The sequence below is a fragment of the Garra rufa genome, chromosome 22 (assembly GCF_049309525.1).
Source record: "Garra rufa chromosome 22, GarRuf1.0, whole genome shotgun sequence".
In the NCBI taxonomy this organism is placed as follows: Eukaryota; Metazoa; Chordata; class Actinopteri; order Cypriniformes; family Cyprinidae; genus Garra; species Garra rufa.
In genome coordinates, this window is record NC_133382.1 from 8,374,741 (window position 1) to 8,398,422 (window position 23,682).

At 39.9% G+C, this 23,682-nt stretch overlaps 1 protein-coding gene across 1 annotated transcript in view; it reads right to left on the minus strand.

Annotated features, from left to right (window-relative positions):
* The window catches only part of pcdh15b (protocadherin-related 15b), a 277,431-nt gene that overhangs the window by 103,644 nt on the left and 150,105 nt on the right, over nt 1–23,682 (minus strand). Inside the window, exons 16-17 of the mRNA XM_073828840.1 lie at nt 16,901–17,206; nt 10,189–10,416 (exon numbers count right to left, since the gene is read on the minus strand). Coding sequence (XP_073684941.1) covers nt 10,189–10,416; nt 16,901–17,206 — 534 coding nt within the window. The remainder of the gene's footprint in view (nt 1–10,188; nt 10,417–16,900; nt 17,207–23,682) is intronic.

Genomic DNA, 23,682 nt, shown 5'->3' on the forward strand with positions numbered 1-23,682 from the left:
CAGACAACACCCAATAAAATGTCATTTAGTGTAACAATCTTGTCAGGCATATTTACAACAAAAATCTATTTATGACATATTAAAAGATGAATTACTTTCACCCCAAATACTAATTAGTTGTAATTCCACTTTTTCTTTTTATTTGCCACTATCCTAGGTTTTGCCCAATTGTCAATAATAATTTAATATTCTCCCTTATATTTTTTATATATTCTAATATGAACAAGTCAGAATAAGTTGTTGTTAGAATTTTTACATAAATGTTGTGTTACACTGAATGACAATGTAACATTATTTCAACCAAATTTTGACATTTTATTCTCCAAAAACTTATTTGAAACCTTAAAAGTAGATACTTTACTTACATTTAATGTGCTTTCTATGGACATAAAATCACTTTTGTAAATTTCTTTTGACGTGGACATCTTAACATCTTTGACCCATATGCTTCTTTATGTGATCATTGTGTTCAGCTTCATTAAAATAGTTTAATGGCAAAATTCTAGCAACAACTACATTACCCATAATTCTAAACAAATATCCACCAATGAGAGAAGACACTGTTCTAGAATTGACAATCACAAGAACACCCATAAAACATCGCAAATGATGTCTAACAACACTCTAAAATAGCTCATTTTAATGTTTGTAAATATTTCAGTATGTTGGCGTAACATAAAAAAAAAAATATATATATATATATATATATATATATTATAGTATTTTCTTGACTATGACTATTTAAATGAACAGTTTTATATTGTATTATTAATTTTAGCTAAATATTGCAGTATTAATACAACACACCGTCATGATGCTTAAGTTATTTGCTTCTGGAACTCAATACTAAAACATTATGGCCAAATTTGCATGTTAATTTTAGTAAATAATAAAAAAATCAACATTTAATATATAGCTGAGAGAGTTCATGATTCCCCTTCGGGAACGTCGAGCTGCGTCGGAACGCTTTGGGAACGCCCTCTGTGTTTCTTATGCTCTGAATACATGTGAAATCAGTCCAAAGAGAAGCGCGTGTGACGTCATGGGCGGGTGACGTCAGGAGCCAGGAAGCTATAAAGCATGTGCGGTGAATGCAGCCGGCAGCTTCTGTCTTTCAGTCGCGCTCTGTGTGTGTCTTGTATTCCCTGTTTTTCGTGCCAGTTTGCACGGCTTTCTTTTGAGGGAATATGTCCAAAACAAAATAAGCAGGCAATTTAGAACGTGTGTTCCCCGTTTTCTCGTCTCTTTACGAGCAGGGATTCACACGATCTCTGTTTTGTCTGTCTTGGAGTGAAGCACAGGAGTCAGTTCTCGAGGGACCTGACTGCCTGTAGTGTTTTCCCCGCGGCTCGGTCCCGTTTTTGCTGAGGCAGGACGGGTGCTGTGTTCACGGGGGTTACATGTATATTTGGGATGTGGTTAGAGATTAACTTTCTCTGCCTTCTCTCCAAATATAGTGCGTTCTCTTTCGGGGTTCCGAAGCCCGCACTGTGGTACTTCGTCCTTTGATTCAGAGCTCGCAGCTTCGCTCCCGAGCGCGCTCTCTCTCTCTAGTGAGAATTCGCGTTGCTGCAGCTGTCTTTCTCCGAGGAGATTGACGCTGTATGCATATGAGCAGACTATGTATTGATCGTTTGTTTCTCCCTGCTCTCGCCTCTAAAAATAGGGGGCAGGGATTCACGCGATTGATGTGTAGTTTGCTCGGGAGCTGAGCACTCACAGCCGTTCTTGAGGGGGCGGCTGTGTTCATTCATAAATATGTTCATTCATAAATACGTTCATTCATATGTCACTAACTATTTTCACCTAAATGTGTGAAGTTGAATGTGTGGCTCTGCTCCCATAGTTTTAATTCTGAGGAATTAAAACTATTTTAGGCTGCTGGGCAGAGCAGCCTCTGCTTTTGGCCATTTATTGCACTCTCACTCTGCACTTTCCTATAAGTTTGTGGATGCTTCTCTGGCTCCTTTGTAATTCCAGGGCATCCATATACTTAATTATAATAATTTTATTATGCTCTTTCTGAGCATTTGGCAATTCAGCATCGATATGTTGTTTTTGTCCACATGGAAAGTTGGGGTTAAGACTAAAAATGCCTAGGAAAGTGTGCTTCCTCCAATACTGAGGACCACCTATCTAGGTGTAGAGTGGGATTTGACCACAATGCAGGCACATTTGTCTCCTGCTCGATTTGAATCTGTCCCCATGGCAGTCGAGAGAGTGAGATAAGGCCAGTCACTCACGGTTATACAGTTTCTAAGTAAACTGTTGGATCTGATGGCAGCTGCGTCCAACGTATACCCTTTGGCCTGCTGTACATGAGACTCTTCCAGTGGTGACTCAGGACCAATGGTTTTTTCCCCAAGGGGCAACCTATTTAACATGTTCAAGGTCACGCGGCGAGCCTCTCGGACCTTAGACATGTGGAAGAAACGATGGTTCCTGTCCAAGACGCTGTGCTGAGAACTCTTTGTCGTCGCATAAGCTAACAACGAGTGCCTCCATCACAGCATAAGGGGTGGTCATGAGTGGCCACTTTGACTAGTATCCTGGTGCCTGTGATCCAGGAACTTTAAGAAATCGGGGGCTTCCAAGCCTAAGGTCGGCCTGACGGTCGTTACGCAGGCGGAGAAGTCCTCGACGAAGAGGCCCTGACAAGGTTTAGGGCCTCTGAGGGCAGGCCCCCCGGGGCAATTCAATGTCACCCCGGTGCCCTCAAGAGACTGACCTGCTAAACCCGCCACCACGGTGCTTCGGGGCGCAGCAGTCTCTCGCGAGCCTCTCTCATTACATCCGCCCGTTTTACTTAGCGGCACAGAGGGGCTCGCCTCCTCTTATTCCATCAGAGGTCAACCTCGAGAGGCTGATCTCCTTAGTAGAACATTTTGGCAGCATGAAACTTCTGTCAAATGGGTCTATGTGGGTCCTGCGTAAAAAAAAAAAAACCCTGCAGGTAGTGATTTTGCAATAAGAAGTGAAACTCTCTTGAAGTAGGTGCCCATCGAGGTGGCTCCTCTTCTTATTCAGAGAGTACGCCTTTTCTAGTGTTTGCTTTTGGGGCAAAAGTGTACCTTATGCCAGCCTAGGGGGGATCTGACTACAATGCAGGCACATCTGTCTCCTGCTTGGTTCAGTCATTCCTCACCTCAGGCGAGAGTCAAATTAGGCTAGCAGTGAAATACCGTCGGCTCAGGACCAAGGGGTTCTCCCCGAGGGGCAAACCCACTCCACATGGTCAGGGTCTCAAGGCGCTGCTCCGCCCCCTAGACTTGTGGAGAAAAACCTTGGTTCCTGTTCTGGGCCCGGTCATGAGTGACCGTTTGGCCCTGGGTCTATGGGACACATGCCATTTTATTGGCATTTTTATCGCCTGGAGACCAGGCCGTGTTTCTGCTTGTAAAACATTTCCCTAGACCCGATAAGCCCACTTATGGTGAAACACTATTGGGTCTGTTGTCAGCTGCGTCCAACATAATATTTTTGGCCTGCTGTACAGCAGTTCCCTGTAGTGGTCCTCTACGAGGAAAAGCGTACACCGGGAAGTGAAACATGTTTATTCTTTAGTGCAAACTGCACCCAGTTCACTGCCCAGTATGTTCAGTGCTGGACTTTTTTGCAAGCCCGCCTTATGGCCGGTAACGCACACTCTACGCTGAAGGGCTACGTGGCGGCCGTTGTTGCTTTCCATGCCCCCTTCGGTATTATCTCCCTCAGGAGACACACGGCACACCAGACCCTTGTGTGGTTCCAGGTCACACTCCTCTGGAAAGAGAGCAGTTCATATCCTGGACATTTCATATAGGAGCAGTCATTCTGTTGAGACAGGGGCTGAGGCCCAGGGAATTGAGACCTCCATCCAGTGTGGTGGAACTCTTGGACCTATGGTCTTGTTGGTCATCCAGCTCCTCTGGGACTGGGGACCATGCTGCAGACACGGTCGAGACCCTCTCTGTATGCCAATCTTCCCCGATCGCTCTGCTCCTGGGAGCTCTGAAGAGAGTGCGCCGGGACGGAATCCGCCTCCTGTTAGTAGGCCCCATTCTGGCCGGATCTTTTAGATCTGATGCCTCTCCTAGAGGGCCCTCCTATGGAATTACCGTCAGGAGGGATCTCCGCTCACAAAAAGCGTACACCGGGAAGTGAAACATGTTTGTTCTTTAGTGCAAACTGCACCCAGTTCACTGCCCAGTATGTTCAGTGCTGGACTTTTTTGCAAGCCCGCCTTATGGCCGGTAACGCACACTCCTCCAGGTTCTAGGTCACACTCCTCTGGAAAGAGAGCAGTTCATATCCTGGACATTTCATATAGGAGCAGTCATTCTGTCGAGACAGGGGCTGAGGCCCAGGGAATTGAGACCTCCATCCAGTGTGGTGGAACTCTTGGACCTATGGTCTTGTTGGTCATCCAGCTCCTCTGGGACTGGGGACCATGCTGCAGACACGGTCGAGACCCTCTCTGTATGCCAATCTTCCCCGATCGCTCTGCTCCTGGGAGTTCTGAAGAGAGTGCGCCGGGACGGAATCCGCCTCCTGTTAGTAGGCCCCGTTCTGGCCGGATCTTTTAGATCTGATGCCTCTCCTAGAGGGCCCTCCTATGGAATTACCGTCAGGAGGGATCTCCGCTCACAAGTAGGGGGTGCCATCCTGCACCCTCGTCTGGAGTTTTGAAAGTTATGGGTGTGGCCCCTGAGGGCACACAGTTCCTAGCTTGCTGAGACCATCCTCCAATTCAGAGCTCCCTCCGCGAGGAAAGTGTACACCGAGAAGTGGAACTAGTTTGTTCTTTAAGTGCAGACAGCACCCAGTTCACTGCCCAGTAGGTTCAGTGCTGGACTTTTTGCAAGCCCGCCTTACGGCCGGTAACGCACACTCTACGCTGAAGGGCTACGTGGCAGCCATAGATGCCTTCCATGCTCCCTTCGGTGCTACCACCCTCGAGAGACTTTCCCTGGTCTCATGCTTCCTCTATGGTGCGCTGAGGCTGGAGCCTTCGGTGTACCTACCTGGCTGTGGTGTTCCTCTCTAAGGAGAGTTGGATACTTACAGGCCCTTCTGTGGCCTTCCTTTCTTTGCCTTGATTGATCAAGCAGTTTGCACCTATAATTAGGGTACACACCCTAGGTGCCCTTCACAGCACCACAGCCCATAGTGTGGCAGCCCTTCTGTCCTCTCTCTAGGAACCGGAACACTAGAAGTTTGTGTGTATGTGTCCAGTGTGAGCACTGGATGTATACGACCACAGATCTGCCCTGTGGAGGAAGACGGACCAGTTTCTTAAGCTTGGTCCCCTTACAGAAGTCTTCCAGCTTCTAGGTAAGCCTAAGCGGTGATTATGGATAGCATTTTTGCTTTCTTTGAGTCCTCTGGTATTCCCTCGCTGATGGAACCCAAGGCTCTAAGTTTTCCTGACAGAGACCCCTCTGCAGGTTACTTCAAACGCTGGGAATGATCCCCTTCTTTATACTCGGGCTACTTTCGCCCTTTCTACGAGTCGGCTGAGGCCGCTCGTTTTACTCGGGCTACTTTCGCCCTTTCTACAAGTCGACTGAGGTCGCTCCTTCCTGCTTTATTAGCAGCAATCATTCTGGGCTACTTTCGCCCTTTCCACGAGTAGGCTGAGGCCACTCGTTCTACTGTGGCTACTTTTGCCCCCTTTCTACGAGTGGGCTGAGGCCGCTCGTTTTACTCGGGCTACTTTCGCCTTTTCTACAAGTCGGCTGAGGCCGCTCCTTTTCTGCTTTATTAGCAGCAATTATTCTGGGCTACTTTCGCCCTTTTCCTCTACCTGCTTCACACATAGCAGGGCTTTGGAATTCTAGCAGCGTGGGTATATCGTTCCCAAAGCGTTCAGACGCAGCTCGATGTTCCCGAAGGGGAACGCCTCGGGTTTCGTATGAAACCCTAGTTCCTCGAGGGAACGAGACGCTGCGTCGCCTACCACAATTCCGGCATCCCTGCAGCGCTCCTGGTGGCAGAAGCTGCTGGCTGCATTCACCGCACGTGCTTTATAGCTTCCTGGTTCCTGACGTCATCGGCCCGTGACGTCACACACGCTTCTCTTTGGACTGATTTCACATGTATTCAGAGCATAAGAAACACAGAGGGCGTTCCCAAAGCGTTTCGACGCATCGTCTCATTCCCTTGAGGAACTAGGGTTTCATACGAAACTCGAGGCGTTTATAGCCTTTATACAATATTTTTTTAAAGGTGTCATCGGATACAAAATTCACTTTTACATGTAGTTTGAACATTAATGTGTGTTGGCAGTGTGTGCACACATCCACCCTATAATGATAAAAATCCACTCAGTGTTTTTCTTTTTTTTTTAAATCCCTATAAATCATTACCCAAATTTCTCAAATCAAGCCAATCATTTCTCAAATCAAGCCATTCTCAGATTCCTCTCTCGAAATGGTAATTACTTGTGCTTATCTTGACTCTGGCAACCAAGTAAAAAAGTATGTTATAGACTTTTCATTAAGACCCTAAAGAATCATATCAACTTGTGGAAAATGGGCATCCGATGACCCCTTTAAATCTCAATGGAGAAACTTCCAGACTCAAGGTTGCTGAAAAACTGGTTGCTCACTTTTTGCTTTAACTTTTTCCACAAAGTTCTATATTTGAAAGATGCAACAAAGCAGAAAAGTGTTGTTGGCTCCCATGAATGCTGATGACACAGGTGATTCTGGGAGATGTGAGAGACGCAATGCAACCTAATACACTCAATAGCGCAGCCGTCTCCGAGTCCAAGGAGAGGCCAGGCGGGTTCAGGTATCCAAATTACACCTCCCTCCCCTGTCAATCCCCCATTCTTCGTCCTTCCTGTAAGAATGTGCTTATTCAAGGATGTCCTTGAGTCCTGAGTACTGACTAATACAACTTTGCTATTGCTCACATCCCCAAAATAAAAGGTCCCGAGGAAAGTACTTTGGAGTGAAATTGCTATTTTTTCCCTCTTATTTTCCAATCCAACACATCTCTGTGTGTCTTCTACCTCCCCAGATGAAAAATAAAATCCATCAAGCCTTAAAGTAAATCTGCAAAGGGTAGTGAGTTCATGATGGTGCTCTTTGTCGCACTGGGACCGTTTTCTCCATCAGGATGGTGCCTTGGGGCCTCTATCCTATCATAATCATTCTGATATCCCAAGTCTCCATGCATCAGGTAGCACATTCATTTCCACCGTTCACTTTTTCATTTTCCACAGCAACTAATTATCAATTAGCCACACCGTGCACAGAAGGAAAATTAATAAATAATCCCAACACAGAAACAATTAGGGATTCTTGGGAGACTGTAGAGGACGTTAATAAGCTGTGTGTTTCCTTGCATGAAAATGCTTTTGCTTAAACTCTTTTTCTTTAAAGCTGAAACCTATTAAACTGCAGGCGGTTTGGTAAATAAAATAAACATGAAAAAAATAAACGTAATCCTAAACAATTGGTTAAATGTCTAACATTGCCCAAGCTCTTTTGTCGAAGCTTGACAAGAGAAGAATATAAAAGTCATATGAACTGGGGAAGCCACTTTGAAATTGTGGGTTTACAAGCTACAGTGCCCTTCAAAAATATTGGCACCCTTGGTAAATATGAGCAAAGGCAGCTGTGGAAATAAATCTGCATCGTTTATCCTTTTAATCTTTCATTTAAAAAATTCACAAAATTCTAACCTTTCATTGAAGCAAAACGATGGAAGGCGGGGGAAAATCTAATTATGAAATAAATGTTTTTCTCTAGTTCACGTTGGCCACAATTACTGGCACCCCTAGAAATTCTTACTAGTAAAATATCTCTGAAGTATATTCCCATTCATATTTACATATTTTAGCACACCAGGGTGACTAGGAGCATGCCATGAAACACAAGAGTATAAATATGAGGAACATAAAGGCCAAATTCCCTTAATCATCCATCACAAGGAATTAAAAACAAAGAATATAGCTCTGATCTGCGGAACAAGACTGGCTGTAAGAAAAAAGCTAAAGCATTGAAAATCCCCATTTTCACCATCAGGCCAATAATTAACAAGTCCCAACCAACAGAAAATGTTACAAATCTGCCTGGAAGAGGACGTGTGTCTATATTGTCCTAATGGACAGTGAGGAGGAGAGTTTGAGTGGCCAAAGACTCTTCAAGGATCACAGCTGGAGAACCGCAGAGATCAGTTAGGTTTTGGCTTTAGAAAGCCTAAAAAAAGGGTCAAATCACCCCTATATCACCACAAGTTGTTAAGGAGGGTTTCAAGAAAAATCCTGCTCGCTTATCCAAAAAAAAAAAAAACTCCAGCATATTCAGTTGTCAGATGTGACTGGAACTTCAAACGGGACTGGCTTCTATGGTCAGATGAAATAAAAAAAGGAGCTTTTTAGCAGCAAACACTCAAAATGGGTTTGGTGCAAACAGGGATAAAAAGTACCCCATGCCTACAGTTAAATAAACTGCTGGATCTTTCATGTTGTGCGCCTATTTTTCTGCCAAAGATCCATCTTGTTTAGATACATGGCATCATGGTTTCTATCAAATACCAACAGAAAAAAAGTCTAAAGCTGACTGCCTCTGTTAGAAATCTTATAATGGGTCATGGTTGGATCTTCCATCAGGGCAATGATCCAAAACAAACACAAAAATGTGTCACCGAGGACAAAATTAAGCTTCTGCCATAGTCATCCTAGTCCCTGAACCCTATAGAAAATTAGTGGGGCAAACTGAAGAGGGAAAGCACCAACATGGAGCTGGGAATCTGAAGGATCTGGAGTTATTCTGTATGAAATAATGACCTCTGATCTCTTGCCAGGTGTTTTACAAACTCATCAGGAATTACAGAAGAGACTCAGAGCTGTTATCTTGGGAAAAGGACTTTGCAATAATTGGGTGGCAATAATTGTGGCCAATGTGAACTAGAGAAAAACATTTATTTCATAATGAGATCCCCCCCCCCACTTTCCATTGTTTTACTTCAATGAAAAGTTAGAATTTCGAGATTTTTTTTAATGAAAGGTCAAAAGGATAAACGATGCAGATTTTTTTTTCCACATTTGCCTTTGCCCACATTAACCATAGGTGCCAATATTTGTGGAGGGCACTGTTTATGCTACTTATAATGCAGTTTAATTAGATAAATTAAACAAGTAGTTACCTATATTAAGTATTTTAACACTTAAAGTAGCTAAGTACTAAGTGCTAAGTAAATAACAACAGTGACTGAAGCAATACCCTATTAAATGCAAAACTACATTACATAAATTTAGCAATCAGAGCTGTATTTATCTGGCACATAAAGGATCTAAAATAGAATGAGTATGTATAGTTTATTTGCGATTAACAGTAACAGTGTTTTTTTTTTTTTTTTTTTACTGAAACCAAAACTAATGTTTTTAAATAACCAAGTTTGAAAACAAAAATAAAGTTTTCACTAATCAATGCGACCAATCTTTCGCCCTTGCACAAAAGATGCATTTCAAGAAGAATTCCCAATCTCGTCGATTCCACCTGTGAGAATTTGTTGAACAATGGTAAACGTAATGCCACATATTACAGATTATGATAGCATAAAGACATGAAATTACTTTAAATGCTGAAATGTGTGATAAATACATAAAATACCAAAATAGTTTTGTTTGTGAGCAGGTCATGTATCAATTCAGTTCAATTCGGTGTCATGGTTCAACTTTCAATTCTTAGAACTGGTTCGCAGGTCCCCCTAGCAAACAACAGCAGCATTTCATTGGAAAATGGTCAAAGTGACCTTAATCACCACATAAACACTGTACCCCCGCAATGATCTCTTTTACCCACTTAACCAACAGAAGCGTTTCCAGTGAGAGCTAATTGACATTCATCCACTGTGTGGAATTTAATCTTCTGAGACTTTGCATAAAAGATAGTTACACAACAGAGATCTTGTGGACCTAATGACCATTTCAGACATAATACAGTCTCTAGCTGTCAGTGTCCACAGGGCTTAAGAACACTGAGAAATCGTAGGATGGCAACAGTTTCAGAATATCTCTAGCTGAAAAGACCAGTTTAGACCAGTAGGAATCTCCATGCTGGCCGAGTTAGTACATAATAGCTACCCGGGGGCGTTACCAAGAACCCATCTAACCGATGAGACTTGATTTTAAGGGGTTTGGTTGGGTACAGATAGATTAGTCAAGGAATTGAGGAACATAATTGAGACTCTTACCAACACAGTGACGGTAACAGAGGCCAACCCCGGTGGCATTTTGCCGCTTCCGCCATCCATAGCCTCCACCACAAAGGTCCATGTCGTCCTATTCGGTAAGAGTTTCTCAAAATCAAGTGAGTGAAGCACCTTCAGCTCTCCAGTGATAGGGTTCACTGCAAACATCTCTCTGGCCTCCTCAGTCCTGATACGGTATGTGACGTTCGCATCCAGATCGGGGTCCACTGCCTGTGTGAGACAATCATTAGGACCAGGATGAGTAATTCTAATCTTGGCATTAATTAAACTCTTTAACTTTTTCTGAATAAACCAAATGACCGGGTTACATTAATGATTGAAACGAATCCTGTAGTGACCCTGAAGCGATGAGTAAATTAGAAAGATGCTTCACTGGCAGCCAGGCACTGAGCTGTGGGAACTCACAAATTAACCATTACGGCAAACTGAATAACATCCCCAGGAGGCCTTTGGATGGTTCTGTAAGGCACTGTGTAGCTCCTGAGGATAAAATTGTTTCTGGTTTTACAATACAGTGGTTCTCAACTCAATTGCAAAAAAATGGGCTGGAGGTCATTTCTGATTAAGTCATGGCCAGCAGCAAAAAACAATGCCAAATGCAAATGATAACATGCAAATAACCATATAATTCAACCAAGGCTCATTGGAAAATCATGCCTGGAGCAACATCACTGCAAATTTTACATTGCGTCATACATGTTTCACAACACTCAAATTCAACAGTCAAATGTCTTGTGAGTGGACCTAAAAATGCATTCAGTTTTATCCAAAACAGATTAAGGTGAATCTAGCAATGTTTTATTAAGATGGCTGTTGTATGTATTGTGGCAGCTCACCAATGTTCCATCTATTTAGAGGCTAAAATGGCATTTGAAAAATAATGTACCACCTACACTAATCTCTAACAGATAGTGTTAACAAAAGCAAATGTGAGATAAAATGCATTTGCTGAAGCAACCATGGTATTTTAACCTGTTTCTACAAATCTTTTATCTCTTTCGTGTTTGACAGGACTTGTATGTGAGTGCTCCGCATGCAAGTGTAATGCTGTACCAGGTGGGCTACCAAGCAAGTATACATTAGAAAAGCCATACATATGTGACCATGGACCACAAAACCAGTCATAAGGGTCAACACTTTTGAAATTGAGATTTATACATCATCTGAAAGCTGAATAAATAAGCTTTCCAATAGTAGTTTGTTAGGAAAGGATAATATTTGGCCGACATACAACCATTTGAAAATCTGGAATCTGAGGACCAAAAATTCAAAATACTGAGAAAATCACCTTTAAAGTTAAGTTAAGTATATTAAGTCTTTGCAATTCATATTACAATCAAAAATTATGTTCCTTTCGAAGGGAATTCTCACTGCGTCCTCTAGAGGGCGCTTTGGGGGGGGGGGGGTTGTTGCGCCGCAGCGTGACTTGTGTCTGAAGAATACATAGAAAAACTACATGAAATGGCCGGCGACAGCGTATGACGTCATTGTGGTCGCACACATCGCTGCGACCATAACATAAAAGGGGCGCCGGTGCAACACAATACATCTTCGTCATCTTCAGCTTTTTTTGTCTGAGAGTGCATTGGAAAGGGTAAGAGATAATTTCTCTGACTACTATCATGGCGAGCACTATCGTTTAAGAGGTGTGTTGATCCGTGTCCTCGTTATCTGACACCTGATGACACACATGATCTTTGCGTGTTTTGTTTGGGCGAAGAGCATGCACGCAATGTCCTTGAGGGGGCATCGTGTGTTCACTGTGAGCGTTTTCCGATGAAAAAGCTCCGGTCTCGTCTGTCTCTCTTTTCGAGGAAAGATGAGTGTTCATTTGTCCCTCGCGGATCAGGTCCTTCTGCTGCAGAGGCGCGGAGGAAACTGAGCTCGTGGGGGTCACAAGTGGAACTGGCTGACGAGTTAGAAAGGGGGCTTTCCCTTTCTCACTCGTCAACCAGAGACGAGGACAGACTCCTGGCTGATGATGACGCCCTATCTTTGACGTCATCAGATCCTGGAGCGAGTGCTCTTTTGGGTTCTACCCAAGACGAGCAGGAAAAGCTGGAGATGGATGAAGAGGCCGAGACCGAGTCCTCTCAGCCTTCCTGCCCTGCATACGAGGAGTTCCTTGAGGTTATGAGAGCCCCTTTTATGTTATGGTCGCTCGGTAGTGACGCAGCGGCAGCGACGTGCGCTGCGATGACGTCATATGCTGTCGCCGGCCATTTCATGTAGTTTTTCTATGTATTCTTCAGACACGAGTCACGCTGCGGCGTTCCCCCCCAAAGCGCCCTCTAGAGGACGCAGTGTCTCATTCCCTGTTCTCAGGGAACCGAGGTAACATACGTAACCTAGAGACGTTTTGGTATATTTACGGTAGGAAATTTACAAAATATCTTCATGGAACATCATATTTACTTAATATCCTAATGATTTTTGACTCGATAATTTTGATCAATACAATGTATTTTGGCTATTGCTACAAATATACCCTTTTTACTTAAGACTGGTTTTGTGGTCCAGGATCACATATAAAGATTATAAAATGCACAAATGTCAAAATGTATTAGTTTACAAATCATGTGCTATGGTAAAAGTGCTTTGAAATCATAGTATTGTGCAAGGAGTTGTGGAGTTATGCAAAAATGTAGGTAGAGGCAGATTTTTTCAATGAGTCTATGTTGGTATAAACAGGAGAAAAATACTGTATCAAATTCTACAGTATTTTTGTGCAAATTCATATGTGACTTTGTCTAAAAGCTTGACACATTTTGCCAATGCCAATGTGGATAATATGGTAAATCCTCAAGCTTGAAAAGTATGAACAAAACTACACAAGGAAAAAGAAAATACTATACTAAATATGGTTTGTTTTCAACACAATGTGAAGATTTATTGGCTGCAGCACTTAGAAACAGAAAAACTATATATAACTATATACAGTATATATATAAACTCAACTCTTTTTCAAAAAAACACAGCTGGATTACAAGTGTGTAGATTACTGCTCAGCGGGAGGAATTTGCACTCACTGTCACTTGCTGCATTGAAAAGTAGAGGGGAAAAAATTCCAGTGTTTTAGCATTTAAGTTCTGTACAATGAACAATTTTGGTACTCTGCTACTAAATGTCAAATGTAAAATCTGGGTCCTAAAGCAAATCCCGTTGAGACCTACTCATGCAATGCACATATTAGATGCTGTTATAGTAATTGTAGCTACAATGGCCCTATTATCAGAGGAAGAAAACAGCTGAATGTAGAACAGAATATGAAGGCATTCACATTTTATCACCTCCTCATAGCGTCATACATCATAGCAAATATCCTACTAAAAAAAAAAAAAATACAGCACAACTGTCACCAACATATGTTGGGCTTTGAGTGCTGGAGTTCCCACCAGGTTTTTTAACAAGCTTAAAGGGATAGTTCATCAAAAAATAAAGACTCTGCCATCATTTTCTCATCCTAATGTCTTTCTTTCATGGAAAACACAAGGAAACATACTGAAGAATACCACATTGTATGTTATATGCTAGTCATGCATTAAAAAATCTTACGTCAAGGATTGAGGTTGATGTTGAATGCATAACTGAGCTAAGATTTGGATAAGATTTTAAGATTTTAAGTTTTTACTGGAGAAAAAAAGTATTATGGATAAAGAAGCAACATTTCTAAGATAAAAAGTTCTTAATTCTGGATATGTTTCTTAGAAACATGCAATTTTGCTCTTTACAAGATGTTAACTGATGAACTGGAGTCATGTGGATACTGTGATATTTTTATTAGCTTTTTTATAATTTTTTGACCCATTCACAGCAGAGGATCCACTGGCGAGCAAGTGATGTAATTCTAAATTTCTCCAAATCAGTTTTAATGAAGAATCTCATCTTGGACCATCTGAGGATGAGTGCACCTGAGGATGAGCACATTTCATTTTTTGGGAGCTATTCTGTTAAAATGGTCCTATTATACTTTTTCACTTTTTGAATTTTAGCCAGTGTGTGGTGTGTATATTTGGGCAAAACATCTACAAAGTTTCAAATCTCAAAGTCCACTCCAAAGGGAGATATTTAGTTTTTATAAAAAACATTTTCAAGAACTACAACGAACGGCTCCATTGCGGTCCATTAGAATATCATTCAAATAAATCCCACCTATGGAAATTCGAATTGTTGGCTGTGGGATGTGGTGGGGGATTCTCCTAACTTTAGAGATGTAGCATGGACAGCCACTTCTGGGATGCTTCAGCGAGCCGGAGGGTGGCTCGTATAAATGCGAGCATTTACTAAAGTGTCTGCTAACTGCTCTGGTAGCCGTGCTGGAGCCGCGCCGTTGACGTATGCGGTATAGAGGGTCGAAACCAGGGCTTAAAAACGGAAAAAAAATCCATTCGGTTCACTCCGAGCAGAATCGATATTATAACGTTTCTGTTCTTGCGTTCCTCATTAAACAATACGTTCCGAGAACGGTTTTCTAGAAAAAATACCGGTTAATAACGTTATTTTATTACACAGCACGATAGATAGATAGATAGATAGATAGATAGATAGATAGATAGATAGATAGATAGATAGATAGATAGATAGATAGATAGATAGTGTGTGCCTTTTAATAACATGTTTGGCATTATGTTTACAAATGATTAAACCAAATTCCGTGTTCGTGTCATTTGAACCTCTTGTCTTTAAAACCGAAAGTAAACGAGTTCACAACCAGGGTTTGAAAATTAGCGCGGTCCGAAGTAAGGTGTTAAAAAAATTGTGCTATATTAACACCCTCAAATGCACTACATATAGCCAAAGTCCTTTTAAGAATGGTAAAATGGTAAGATGGTATTCTATAGTCTTTGTCTGATATAGCCTAGCGTCAGAAGATTTTTTTTATGAAAGTACAATGTTGCCAGATATTGCTACGAAAAACAAGCAATTACAAAAAGAGAGAAAAAGATATCCGAAATAAGTTCAAAGCTTGTGTTTTTTAAACAAGATTAATATATCAGTAACACTAACGTTCAACTTCCCACTTTATAAACGTCCCAAAGTGTCACACTAAATTGGAAAAATACAAGTATAATACGTGGATCTGGCAACAAACGGAGGCTGCACACGCGCTCTCACTCAACGCGCTCTCAAGCCCCGTTCACTGCGCTAGCTTCTCGCATCAACATGAATTGCAAACACTCGTGTGATATGAGGTGGTTTAAACGGCTTAATAATCATTCAGAGAGCTTGGCATTTTATTTTTGAATATACAAAAATGACCAATGGCCGGACCTCGGTGACCTCAGCTGGCTACGGCCGTGCCTGGAAACGCGTTACAAATGAGCAAATCATTTTTTTAAAACAATTTTCTTGTTTGATAATACTATAGCGAAATAAGCCCCTTCAAGACCATCCGCTTCACATTCTGACCACACGGCTTAATCTGCGATAAAAACCTGTTGATTTAATTATTCCTTACCTAATATACATAGCCTATTATAGGCTATTTTCACTCAAACAAAAGAGAACTTAAAACAATAGACAATTTTAACTACAAGTTTTAATTAGGCTACAATAACTTAAACCTAAACATACCTTTGCACATGAAACAGTCAGGTGCTTGGTAACCTTAAGCTCGTCGCATCAGAAAGGGCTCTGCTTATGACGTCTGCTTCGCGGGCATTTCACGGTGTATGTATGCGTCACCGTCGCATTTGCGCACACAATTTGAATTCATGTTTTGGTCTGCCAAATTGATATAATAAAGAGAACGATAAAAATACCGTTATTAACCGGTTAATTTGGAATTTCTGTTTCTGTTCAGAACGATTAAAATTGATTTTGTTTTCGTTTTTGTTCCTGTTCCTGTTTAATGTCATTTGTTTTCGTTTTTCGTTTTCGTTCCTTAAACCGGTTCAGAGCCCTGGTCGAAACACATGCGAAGCTGCGGCTGATGTAAATACAAGCATTGACTAGAGTGACGATCACCGGTGTCTGCGTCGGAGCTGCGCTGTAGACATGTGCAGTGTGTGATAAGAGATTTATTCATCATACAGTGTAGATAGCTTCAATAGATAACAGTGGGACTGCTAACCAATCACAACACATTTATTTTTTTGGAAGGTGGACCTTCATCAAACCTGGAACTAATCAAGCCATTCGTGCCAGCCTGGGGAGAAAGCTATTGTGATAATATAAATTATGTGAAAAATAATGTGTTTTTCGAACCACAAACATGAGAGTATGTTCTAGTGCACCCCAAAACAAAATAAAGACTTTCAAAAAGAGCATAATAGGACCCCTTTAAACATTATTATGTCAACCCAATATTAAAAAAAATGAAACGTATGAACTGTATATTCACAATAAGATCTAAATCATACATTTAGAAAATACAACACAATAAAAGCATTGTTCATTGTTCAACTGGTGTTTAAAGAACATCTTTTAAGAAGGTTATAAACATGTAATGAATTTTCCCTAAGGGCCTCTCAATAAGTCAAGTTAACAAGCTACATATTCCAAATAAATTGACCAGCCAGGAACCCCTTTACAAATGTAAAACATGTCTGATTTGTCAAGTTAAGACATAACATTAGCAAAGAAATGTTTTCCAGAGGTTAATTTCATGGAGTCATGCTTTTGATCTAGCTGTGTTTGATCTGATGAATATGCATGTGGTATGCGTGTATGTGTGGGCATGTGTGTAACTTACACTGATATTGAGGATGATCATGCCCACCGGGCTGTTTTCTGGCAGTGTGACATGATATGCAGGCTGGGAGAAGGTTGGGCTGTTGTCATCCACGTCCAGCACTTTGATGGAGAGGGTGACAGAGGTCCGGCGAGGGTCCTTGGCCCCATCCGAAGCCTGCACAACCAAATCATACTGAGCCCTTTTCTCACGGTCCAGAGGTACAGCTGTGAAGATGCTGCCATCAGTACTGATCCTGAAGAGATCTGTGTGACTGACCAGTCGGTATCGGACCTGCCCATTAACGCCCAGGTCCAGATCAGTGGCCTGGATTAGAACACACACAAATACAAACATTTACATCGATATCTAAAAGAAGACATATACTACATAGGCTTGACAATTTTACAAAAGGTTGTGCTGCTTAATATTTTTGCAGGTTTTGTTTACAGCAAAGGAAAACCAGTCTCCTCTTAGCTTATATTAAAATCCTCTGACATTTTTAAAATTGTTTTAGCTCTTTCCACTCCTACGTAATCTGCTGAAATGCCATTCTTCCGTGAATGCGCATATAACAGTAAGCGGAAGCTAGAGATTATGGTTTATAAAGTTTAATATGGATATTTTTTCTTACACAAACACAAAGAATCGCTTCAGAAGACCTTTATTAACCTCTCGGAGCCATGTGGAGTACTTTTTATGATAGATGGATGCACTTTTTGTGCTTTAAAATCTTGATCACCATTCACTGCCATTATAAAGCTTAGAAGAGCCGGGACATTTTTTAATATAACTACAATTGTATTTGTCTGAGAATAAAGTCATACACTCTTAGGATGGCTTGAGAGTGAGAAAATCAGGTCATTTTCATTTTTGGGTGAACTATCTCTTTAATAACTGATTGAAACTGCACTGAAAGTGAAAAAAGCAAATCCATTTGAGAGCTACTCATGTAATGCCTGTATTATATATGCTGTTATAGTAAGTGTAGCTACAATGGCCAATTATCAGAGGGAGAAAACAGTTGAATGTAGAACAGAATATGAAGGAATTCAAATTTTTATCACCTCCTAGTACATTACAGCATATTATCCTGCTAAAAAAATACAGCACAACTGTCACCAACATATGTTGGGCTTTGAGTGCTGGAGTTCCCACCAGGTTTTTAACAAGCTTATAAGGATAGTTCATCCAAAAATAAAGACTCTGCCATCATTTTCTCATCCTAATGTCTTTCTTCCATGGAAAAGACAAGGGAACATACTGAAGAATTCCACAGCTCTCAAGTCTAGTCATGCTTTAAAATGTTATGTCAAGGATAGAGGTCAATGATATTGAACACATAACTGCATTTTTTGACAGACATTTGATCATTTGTGTAAATTAAATGAGTTTAAGAAGTTAAACTTTATTTTTAGTAGAAAAACCAATATTATAGATCAAATTTAGCCAGAAGCAACATTTTGAAGATATAAACGTCTTAATGATGGATTTGTTTCTTACACACAATTGTTCACTAAATTATTCACTAATGTGTACTGATAGACTGGTGTGGTGTGCATCACTTATAATTGATAATTGTGATGTTTCAAATCAACTGTTTGGACTCTTATTCTGACGGCACCCATGACGGCTGCAGAGGACCAATTGGTGAGCAATTGATATAATGCTAAATTTCTCCAAATCTCTTCTGATGAAGAAACAAATTCATCTACATCTTGGACCACCTGAGGGTTGGCACATTTTCATCAATTCACTTTGGAAGGCTTTTTTTTTTTTACCCTCCAGAGCTGTGTGGAGTACTTTTTAGGATGGATGCACTTTTTTTGCTTCAAAATCTCAATCAACATTCACTGCCATTTTAAAGCTTAGGGTTTCGATTTCGATTTTGGCTTCAAACGATTATGAAAATACAGTAATTGAGATGAAACGATTATTGCGCCCCATTCCGCCCCCTTTCACTTCTCCATAAAAGCCAAGTTTCACATGCAAATCAGCAAAATCGTGTAACGTGACTTTCATAAAAATGTTTATTTGATGTTTTGTTTTTAAAAGCGAGAAAGAGCACTCGTGCTGCTCTGTGTATGCACTCAGAGACGGAGCGGAACCTGGACATACAGTTATCTTTTAGCTCAAGGTGCTTTCTAAATGGTCAAATGCACACAAAAATATTTCAAAATGAGGCGCTTGGTGATTATTAATGTAAACTCTTGTCAGTTATGTCTTAAATGATCATAAACAGTTGAGAATGAAAATAACAGTATATTGGATCCGCATGGTTCTTAAAGTGGCAACAAATAATATTCCTTCTGCCGTCTCTGTGCTTAATATTAATATAATGTAAAAATACAAAGAGAAAATTCACTCACTGCTCTTGAATGACGGACTTTTTTAATAAGTTTTAATAAGAAACAAAAAATGTTTAATTCTTACAGTGAAGATGCTGCTTTATTTTATTCAAATAATTAATAATTAATTCAATTTCTCTAGTAGGCTCTTAAACTACTTTAGACTTGCATAAAAGTATTCAGTATTTTATTTTTTGTCCAGAAAAAAAAAAACACTGTATTTTTTCAATTGTATATTTTTGTCTGTTATATTGCTATCTTTAAATTAATCACTAATATAAAGTTTTAGACCCAGTCATAATCATGTTAAATAATCGTGATTACAATATTGACCAAAATAACCATGATTATGATTTTTGCCATCGAGCAGCCCTAATAAAGCTATAGCCAGGAAGATATAACTCAGAATGTATTCGTCTGAAAGAAGAAAGTCATACACATCTAGGATGGCTTGAGGGTGAGTAAATGATGGGGTATGTTTCATTTTTAGGTGAACTATCCCTTTAATTGACAGATTGACAGATTATTAACCCTCTGGGGCCCAAGGGTGTTTTGGGGCCCTGAAGAAGTTTTGACATGCCTTGACATTTGTGCTTTTTTCAGTATGTTAAAAACATATTAATATCCTAAATCTAAATACATTGTATTTAGCACAAATTGGACTACAAAAATATGTAAGCAACATGAATGTACACTTTTAAGTTTTTGAGAAAACAATGTTTATGCGTGCATTTTGAAAAACTAAATTTTTGAAGTCACTGAAATAAGGTCATCTAACACATACAGAATATTTATTCTCGGGACTTTCGAGAATTGGATGTGGTAGGCTTGGTTTTTTTCTACCAAATGATGTGAAAATCATCTAGTTCACTTGTTTTCACAAAACAGTATATAGATTTAAATTTTTGAAGACACTTTTTGTTTAGAATGGCTGTATGCGAGAAGGCGTGAATGATCATGAATAATGCTGTGATTTACACCTGAGAAGACAAAGACCTGCATAATGAGCCGCATAATGAGCCATTCAGTCGGATGTTGACTGAGAGGAAACAACAGAAAGAATAAAGGAAAAATGAAAGGACAAAATAAATATATATTTAGTTTGAAGCGTATTTTGAATATATTTAACTATCACACAAAATAACTTGTCTTTCACTTGTGAGTGCAGTTAAACTTTTTATTAGGAACAAAAGTAATAAACAACACAGAAGTCAAGATGTCGAGGGTGCAATATCCAAATCACTTGCAGGAAACTTGAACACAGGAAAACGGGGAACAGCAGAAACTGCAAAGAAAACAAGTAGATGTGAGCAACACAATGATCTGACAAAGACAGAGCTAACATGGAGAAAACACATACACTACCAGCCAAACTTTTTATTATTAAAAGTTTTTTTTTTTTTTTTTTAAGTGAGCAGTTTTTTTACATAGTAAACCTATTTCACAAAATTAGATAATTATTTTTCTTTAAAAAAGTACCTTTGACTGGTAGTGTATAGCATAGGCGTATAACAGTTAGGTGCAAATAAAACCGTGTGAGATAAATACAGGTGTAAGGTTTGTAATGAAGTGATACAGGAGAAACCATACATCTTCTACCTTTCATACAGATTACTTAAAAAGAGAATAGTAGTTTTTTATTTGAATTGGTTTATGTAAAAAGTAAACATTTCAAGCTTTCTACAAGTAAATGCATTATGTCTGTGAGGCACGTAATCACTTAGATTTAGGTTTCATGCACGTTAGTTTCATTTACGTGTCTGTGAAAAGATATAACAGAGACAGTGAAGGCAGAGCGCGTGCCCTGACTGTTTTCTTATTTTCATAAAAGCACAGTGTATACAAATAAAAATATACCCTCTACAGTTTCGAATGATGTATTGGTTGTATTTGTACGATCAAAACTGACGGAGAATTTTACATTCTTTTCGGAGTTATTACAAAAGCGTGCCTCAAATGCGCCAGCGCGTTTTTCGACCAAAGTTGAAACATCCTGTCATCATGAGACATTTAGATGCAGTGAAATGAAACATACTTTATAATGTTTCACTTGCTGTAGTCAGGAAATACAGTTGGCAAAAAGTCTTAACTGGTAAAATGTGTGCACATTCTGTCACAGTAACAACTTACAAATATAAAAGAAAAAAACTTACTTGTGTAAATATCTCATCTGCTGGTTCACGCCATGTCTCATTTAATGTTCATCTTCTGAAGTAAGTTTTATTCCTGACAGCCCGTATTCTTCCAGAAAGAACTAACTTGAAAGAAAAGAAACTGCTTTCTCCTTTGTTTACTGTGATATGGGCGTCTACTTTTGGCGCGGCGCCCTCACGTGGACGATTTGAATATGAAAAGATCGAATCGCTCTTGGGCGTGATCTAATTAAAACTAATGAAGCAGACAAGAGAGACTGGACATCGTGTTGGTTTCATACGGATTTCTTTATCACAGAATATTTGATTTCAATAAACATTACTTTATTTGAAAGTATAGATATCAAGCTTTCTCTAGACATATTGCTCATGTCTCTGTGTTGTGTATTGGCTGAGTTATAGTCTATTTTAATGACGCGTTTCTGAATGAAGATCACGGAGATCAACGCGGCAGACAGCACACCCTTTTTGTTTTCTTTATTTTGTAAAATCACAATATTTTTTTGGTTTTGTGAGTATATACAAATAAAAGTAGACCCTTTACAGATTCGATTGATGTACTGCTTTTATCTGTACAATCAGAGATGACCGAGTAATTGAAGTTCCTTTTGGGAAACTGCCACAAAACGCGTATACGCGTGTTTGGACCCCAGGGGGTTAAGGTGCAAATATGTTCATTGTTAGTACATGAGACTTTCAATAACTAATGTAATCTTTTTAATCAACATGAATTGAACTTTACTGTCAAGTATTATCAAAATTCACATGGCATTCCCATTACAATTTTAAAATTCCCTTATATTTTAGGTCTTTCCGTGACTGTGGGATCCCTGCCCCATGCAGTGAGAAATAACCTGTCCATATGGCTGTGAAAACATAACCTTACTTTATAATTTCAACACGTCACCACACGGAGTCACCGAACTACACACACCCTTAGAGACACCTGCTTAATCAGCAGGGTGATGAGACAATCAACAAAAACACCAGCAAGATTTGTGACTCCCTGCAGTGGTGCAGACAGGTGCACGGTGTTGTTCTTTGACATTCTCATGGCAATTATCCCCACTCAGCTCACAGACACCAATAAAAAGTCATACTAAATCATAACGGTACAGGAATAGTTCACCCAGTAACGAAAATCGCCATTGTTTATTCACCCACATGTCATTCCAAATCCATATGACAAGCTTTTACTTGTCATAAAGGATGCACACTTAAAAAAATAAACAATTAGTCCATATGACTTGACAGCTTGAGTTTCATTCAGTTTCTTTCAGTTTCATTGTACGGAAAGGATCAGCTAGGATTTTCTTCAAAGTCTCTTCTTTTCTAATTCATGGAGGAAATAAAAAATTATCACAGAATGACCTGGGATTGACAAATGGACTATCAATAAGGCATATTTTCCTCTCTGTGGCCTCTTAAGTTTCTCCATTTAGACAGGTCTTAAATATCGGATTTAATGGCATCAAGCAAACTCCCAACTGTATTATCCGCGTCTTATCCGTTCAGCACTTGTGCATGAAAGCACCTCATTGACACTCAAGCAAAGTGCTTTTGTTTCTGATAAGCCCTGAAACAAAGCATTCCAAGACTGGCTGCTATAAATTTTACAAACGTAGATAGAGCGAAATGTGTCCTTCGCTAAAGGGTCGGGACTAAACTCATTTACTACTGCAAAGCTGAAACACCAAAGTCAATGACAGACTCGACCCTCTGACAGGTCTTTGAAGAACCACATTTTGTATGCCTAAAGGAACAGAATTCGAAAAAATCAAGCTCTATGATATGTATTAGTGAAGAGATAAAAGCTTGCTTCAAATGTTCCTTTCATTTCTGTGAGTTCCAGTGATGTCTTAATAATTTGAGGTATTTCGTATATAATTAAGAGATAAATGCTTAGAGAAAATGTCAGTGACAGAAAGTTTTAGCATGTAGTAATTGAAGCAATGGTGACAGCATGCTTTCTAAAGCCCACCAAGCTTGTCAAAAGTTTGGGATGTTGCTCGTTTCTTCAATTAGAAAAAATGAAGGCAGTCCAAAATAATATTAAAAAAGACACTTATTATGGTAAGCCTTTAACAGCTCACCATAGTGTGATTACTGTGACTAAAATCGCTATGTTTTCAGCATTAAAATACTCTTTCCAAACTCAGTTGAATATGCAAAGATAACTTTAAATTAACCATATTTCAGCTGGTTTCACATATAGCGCTCCACTAAACACAATGCACAAAGCATATGTTTTACAGGCATGTGATTATCAAGAGAGAAGATAATTTATCATGTTTTATACACC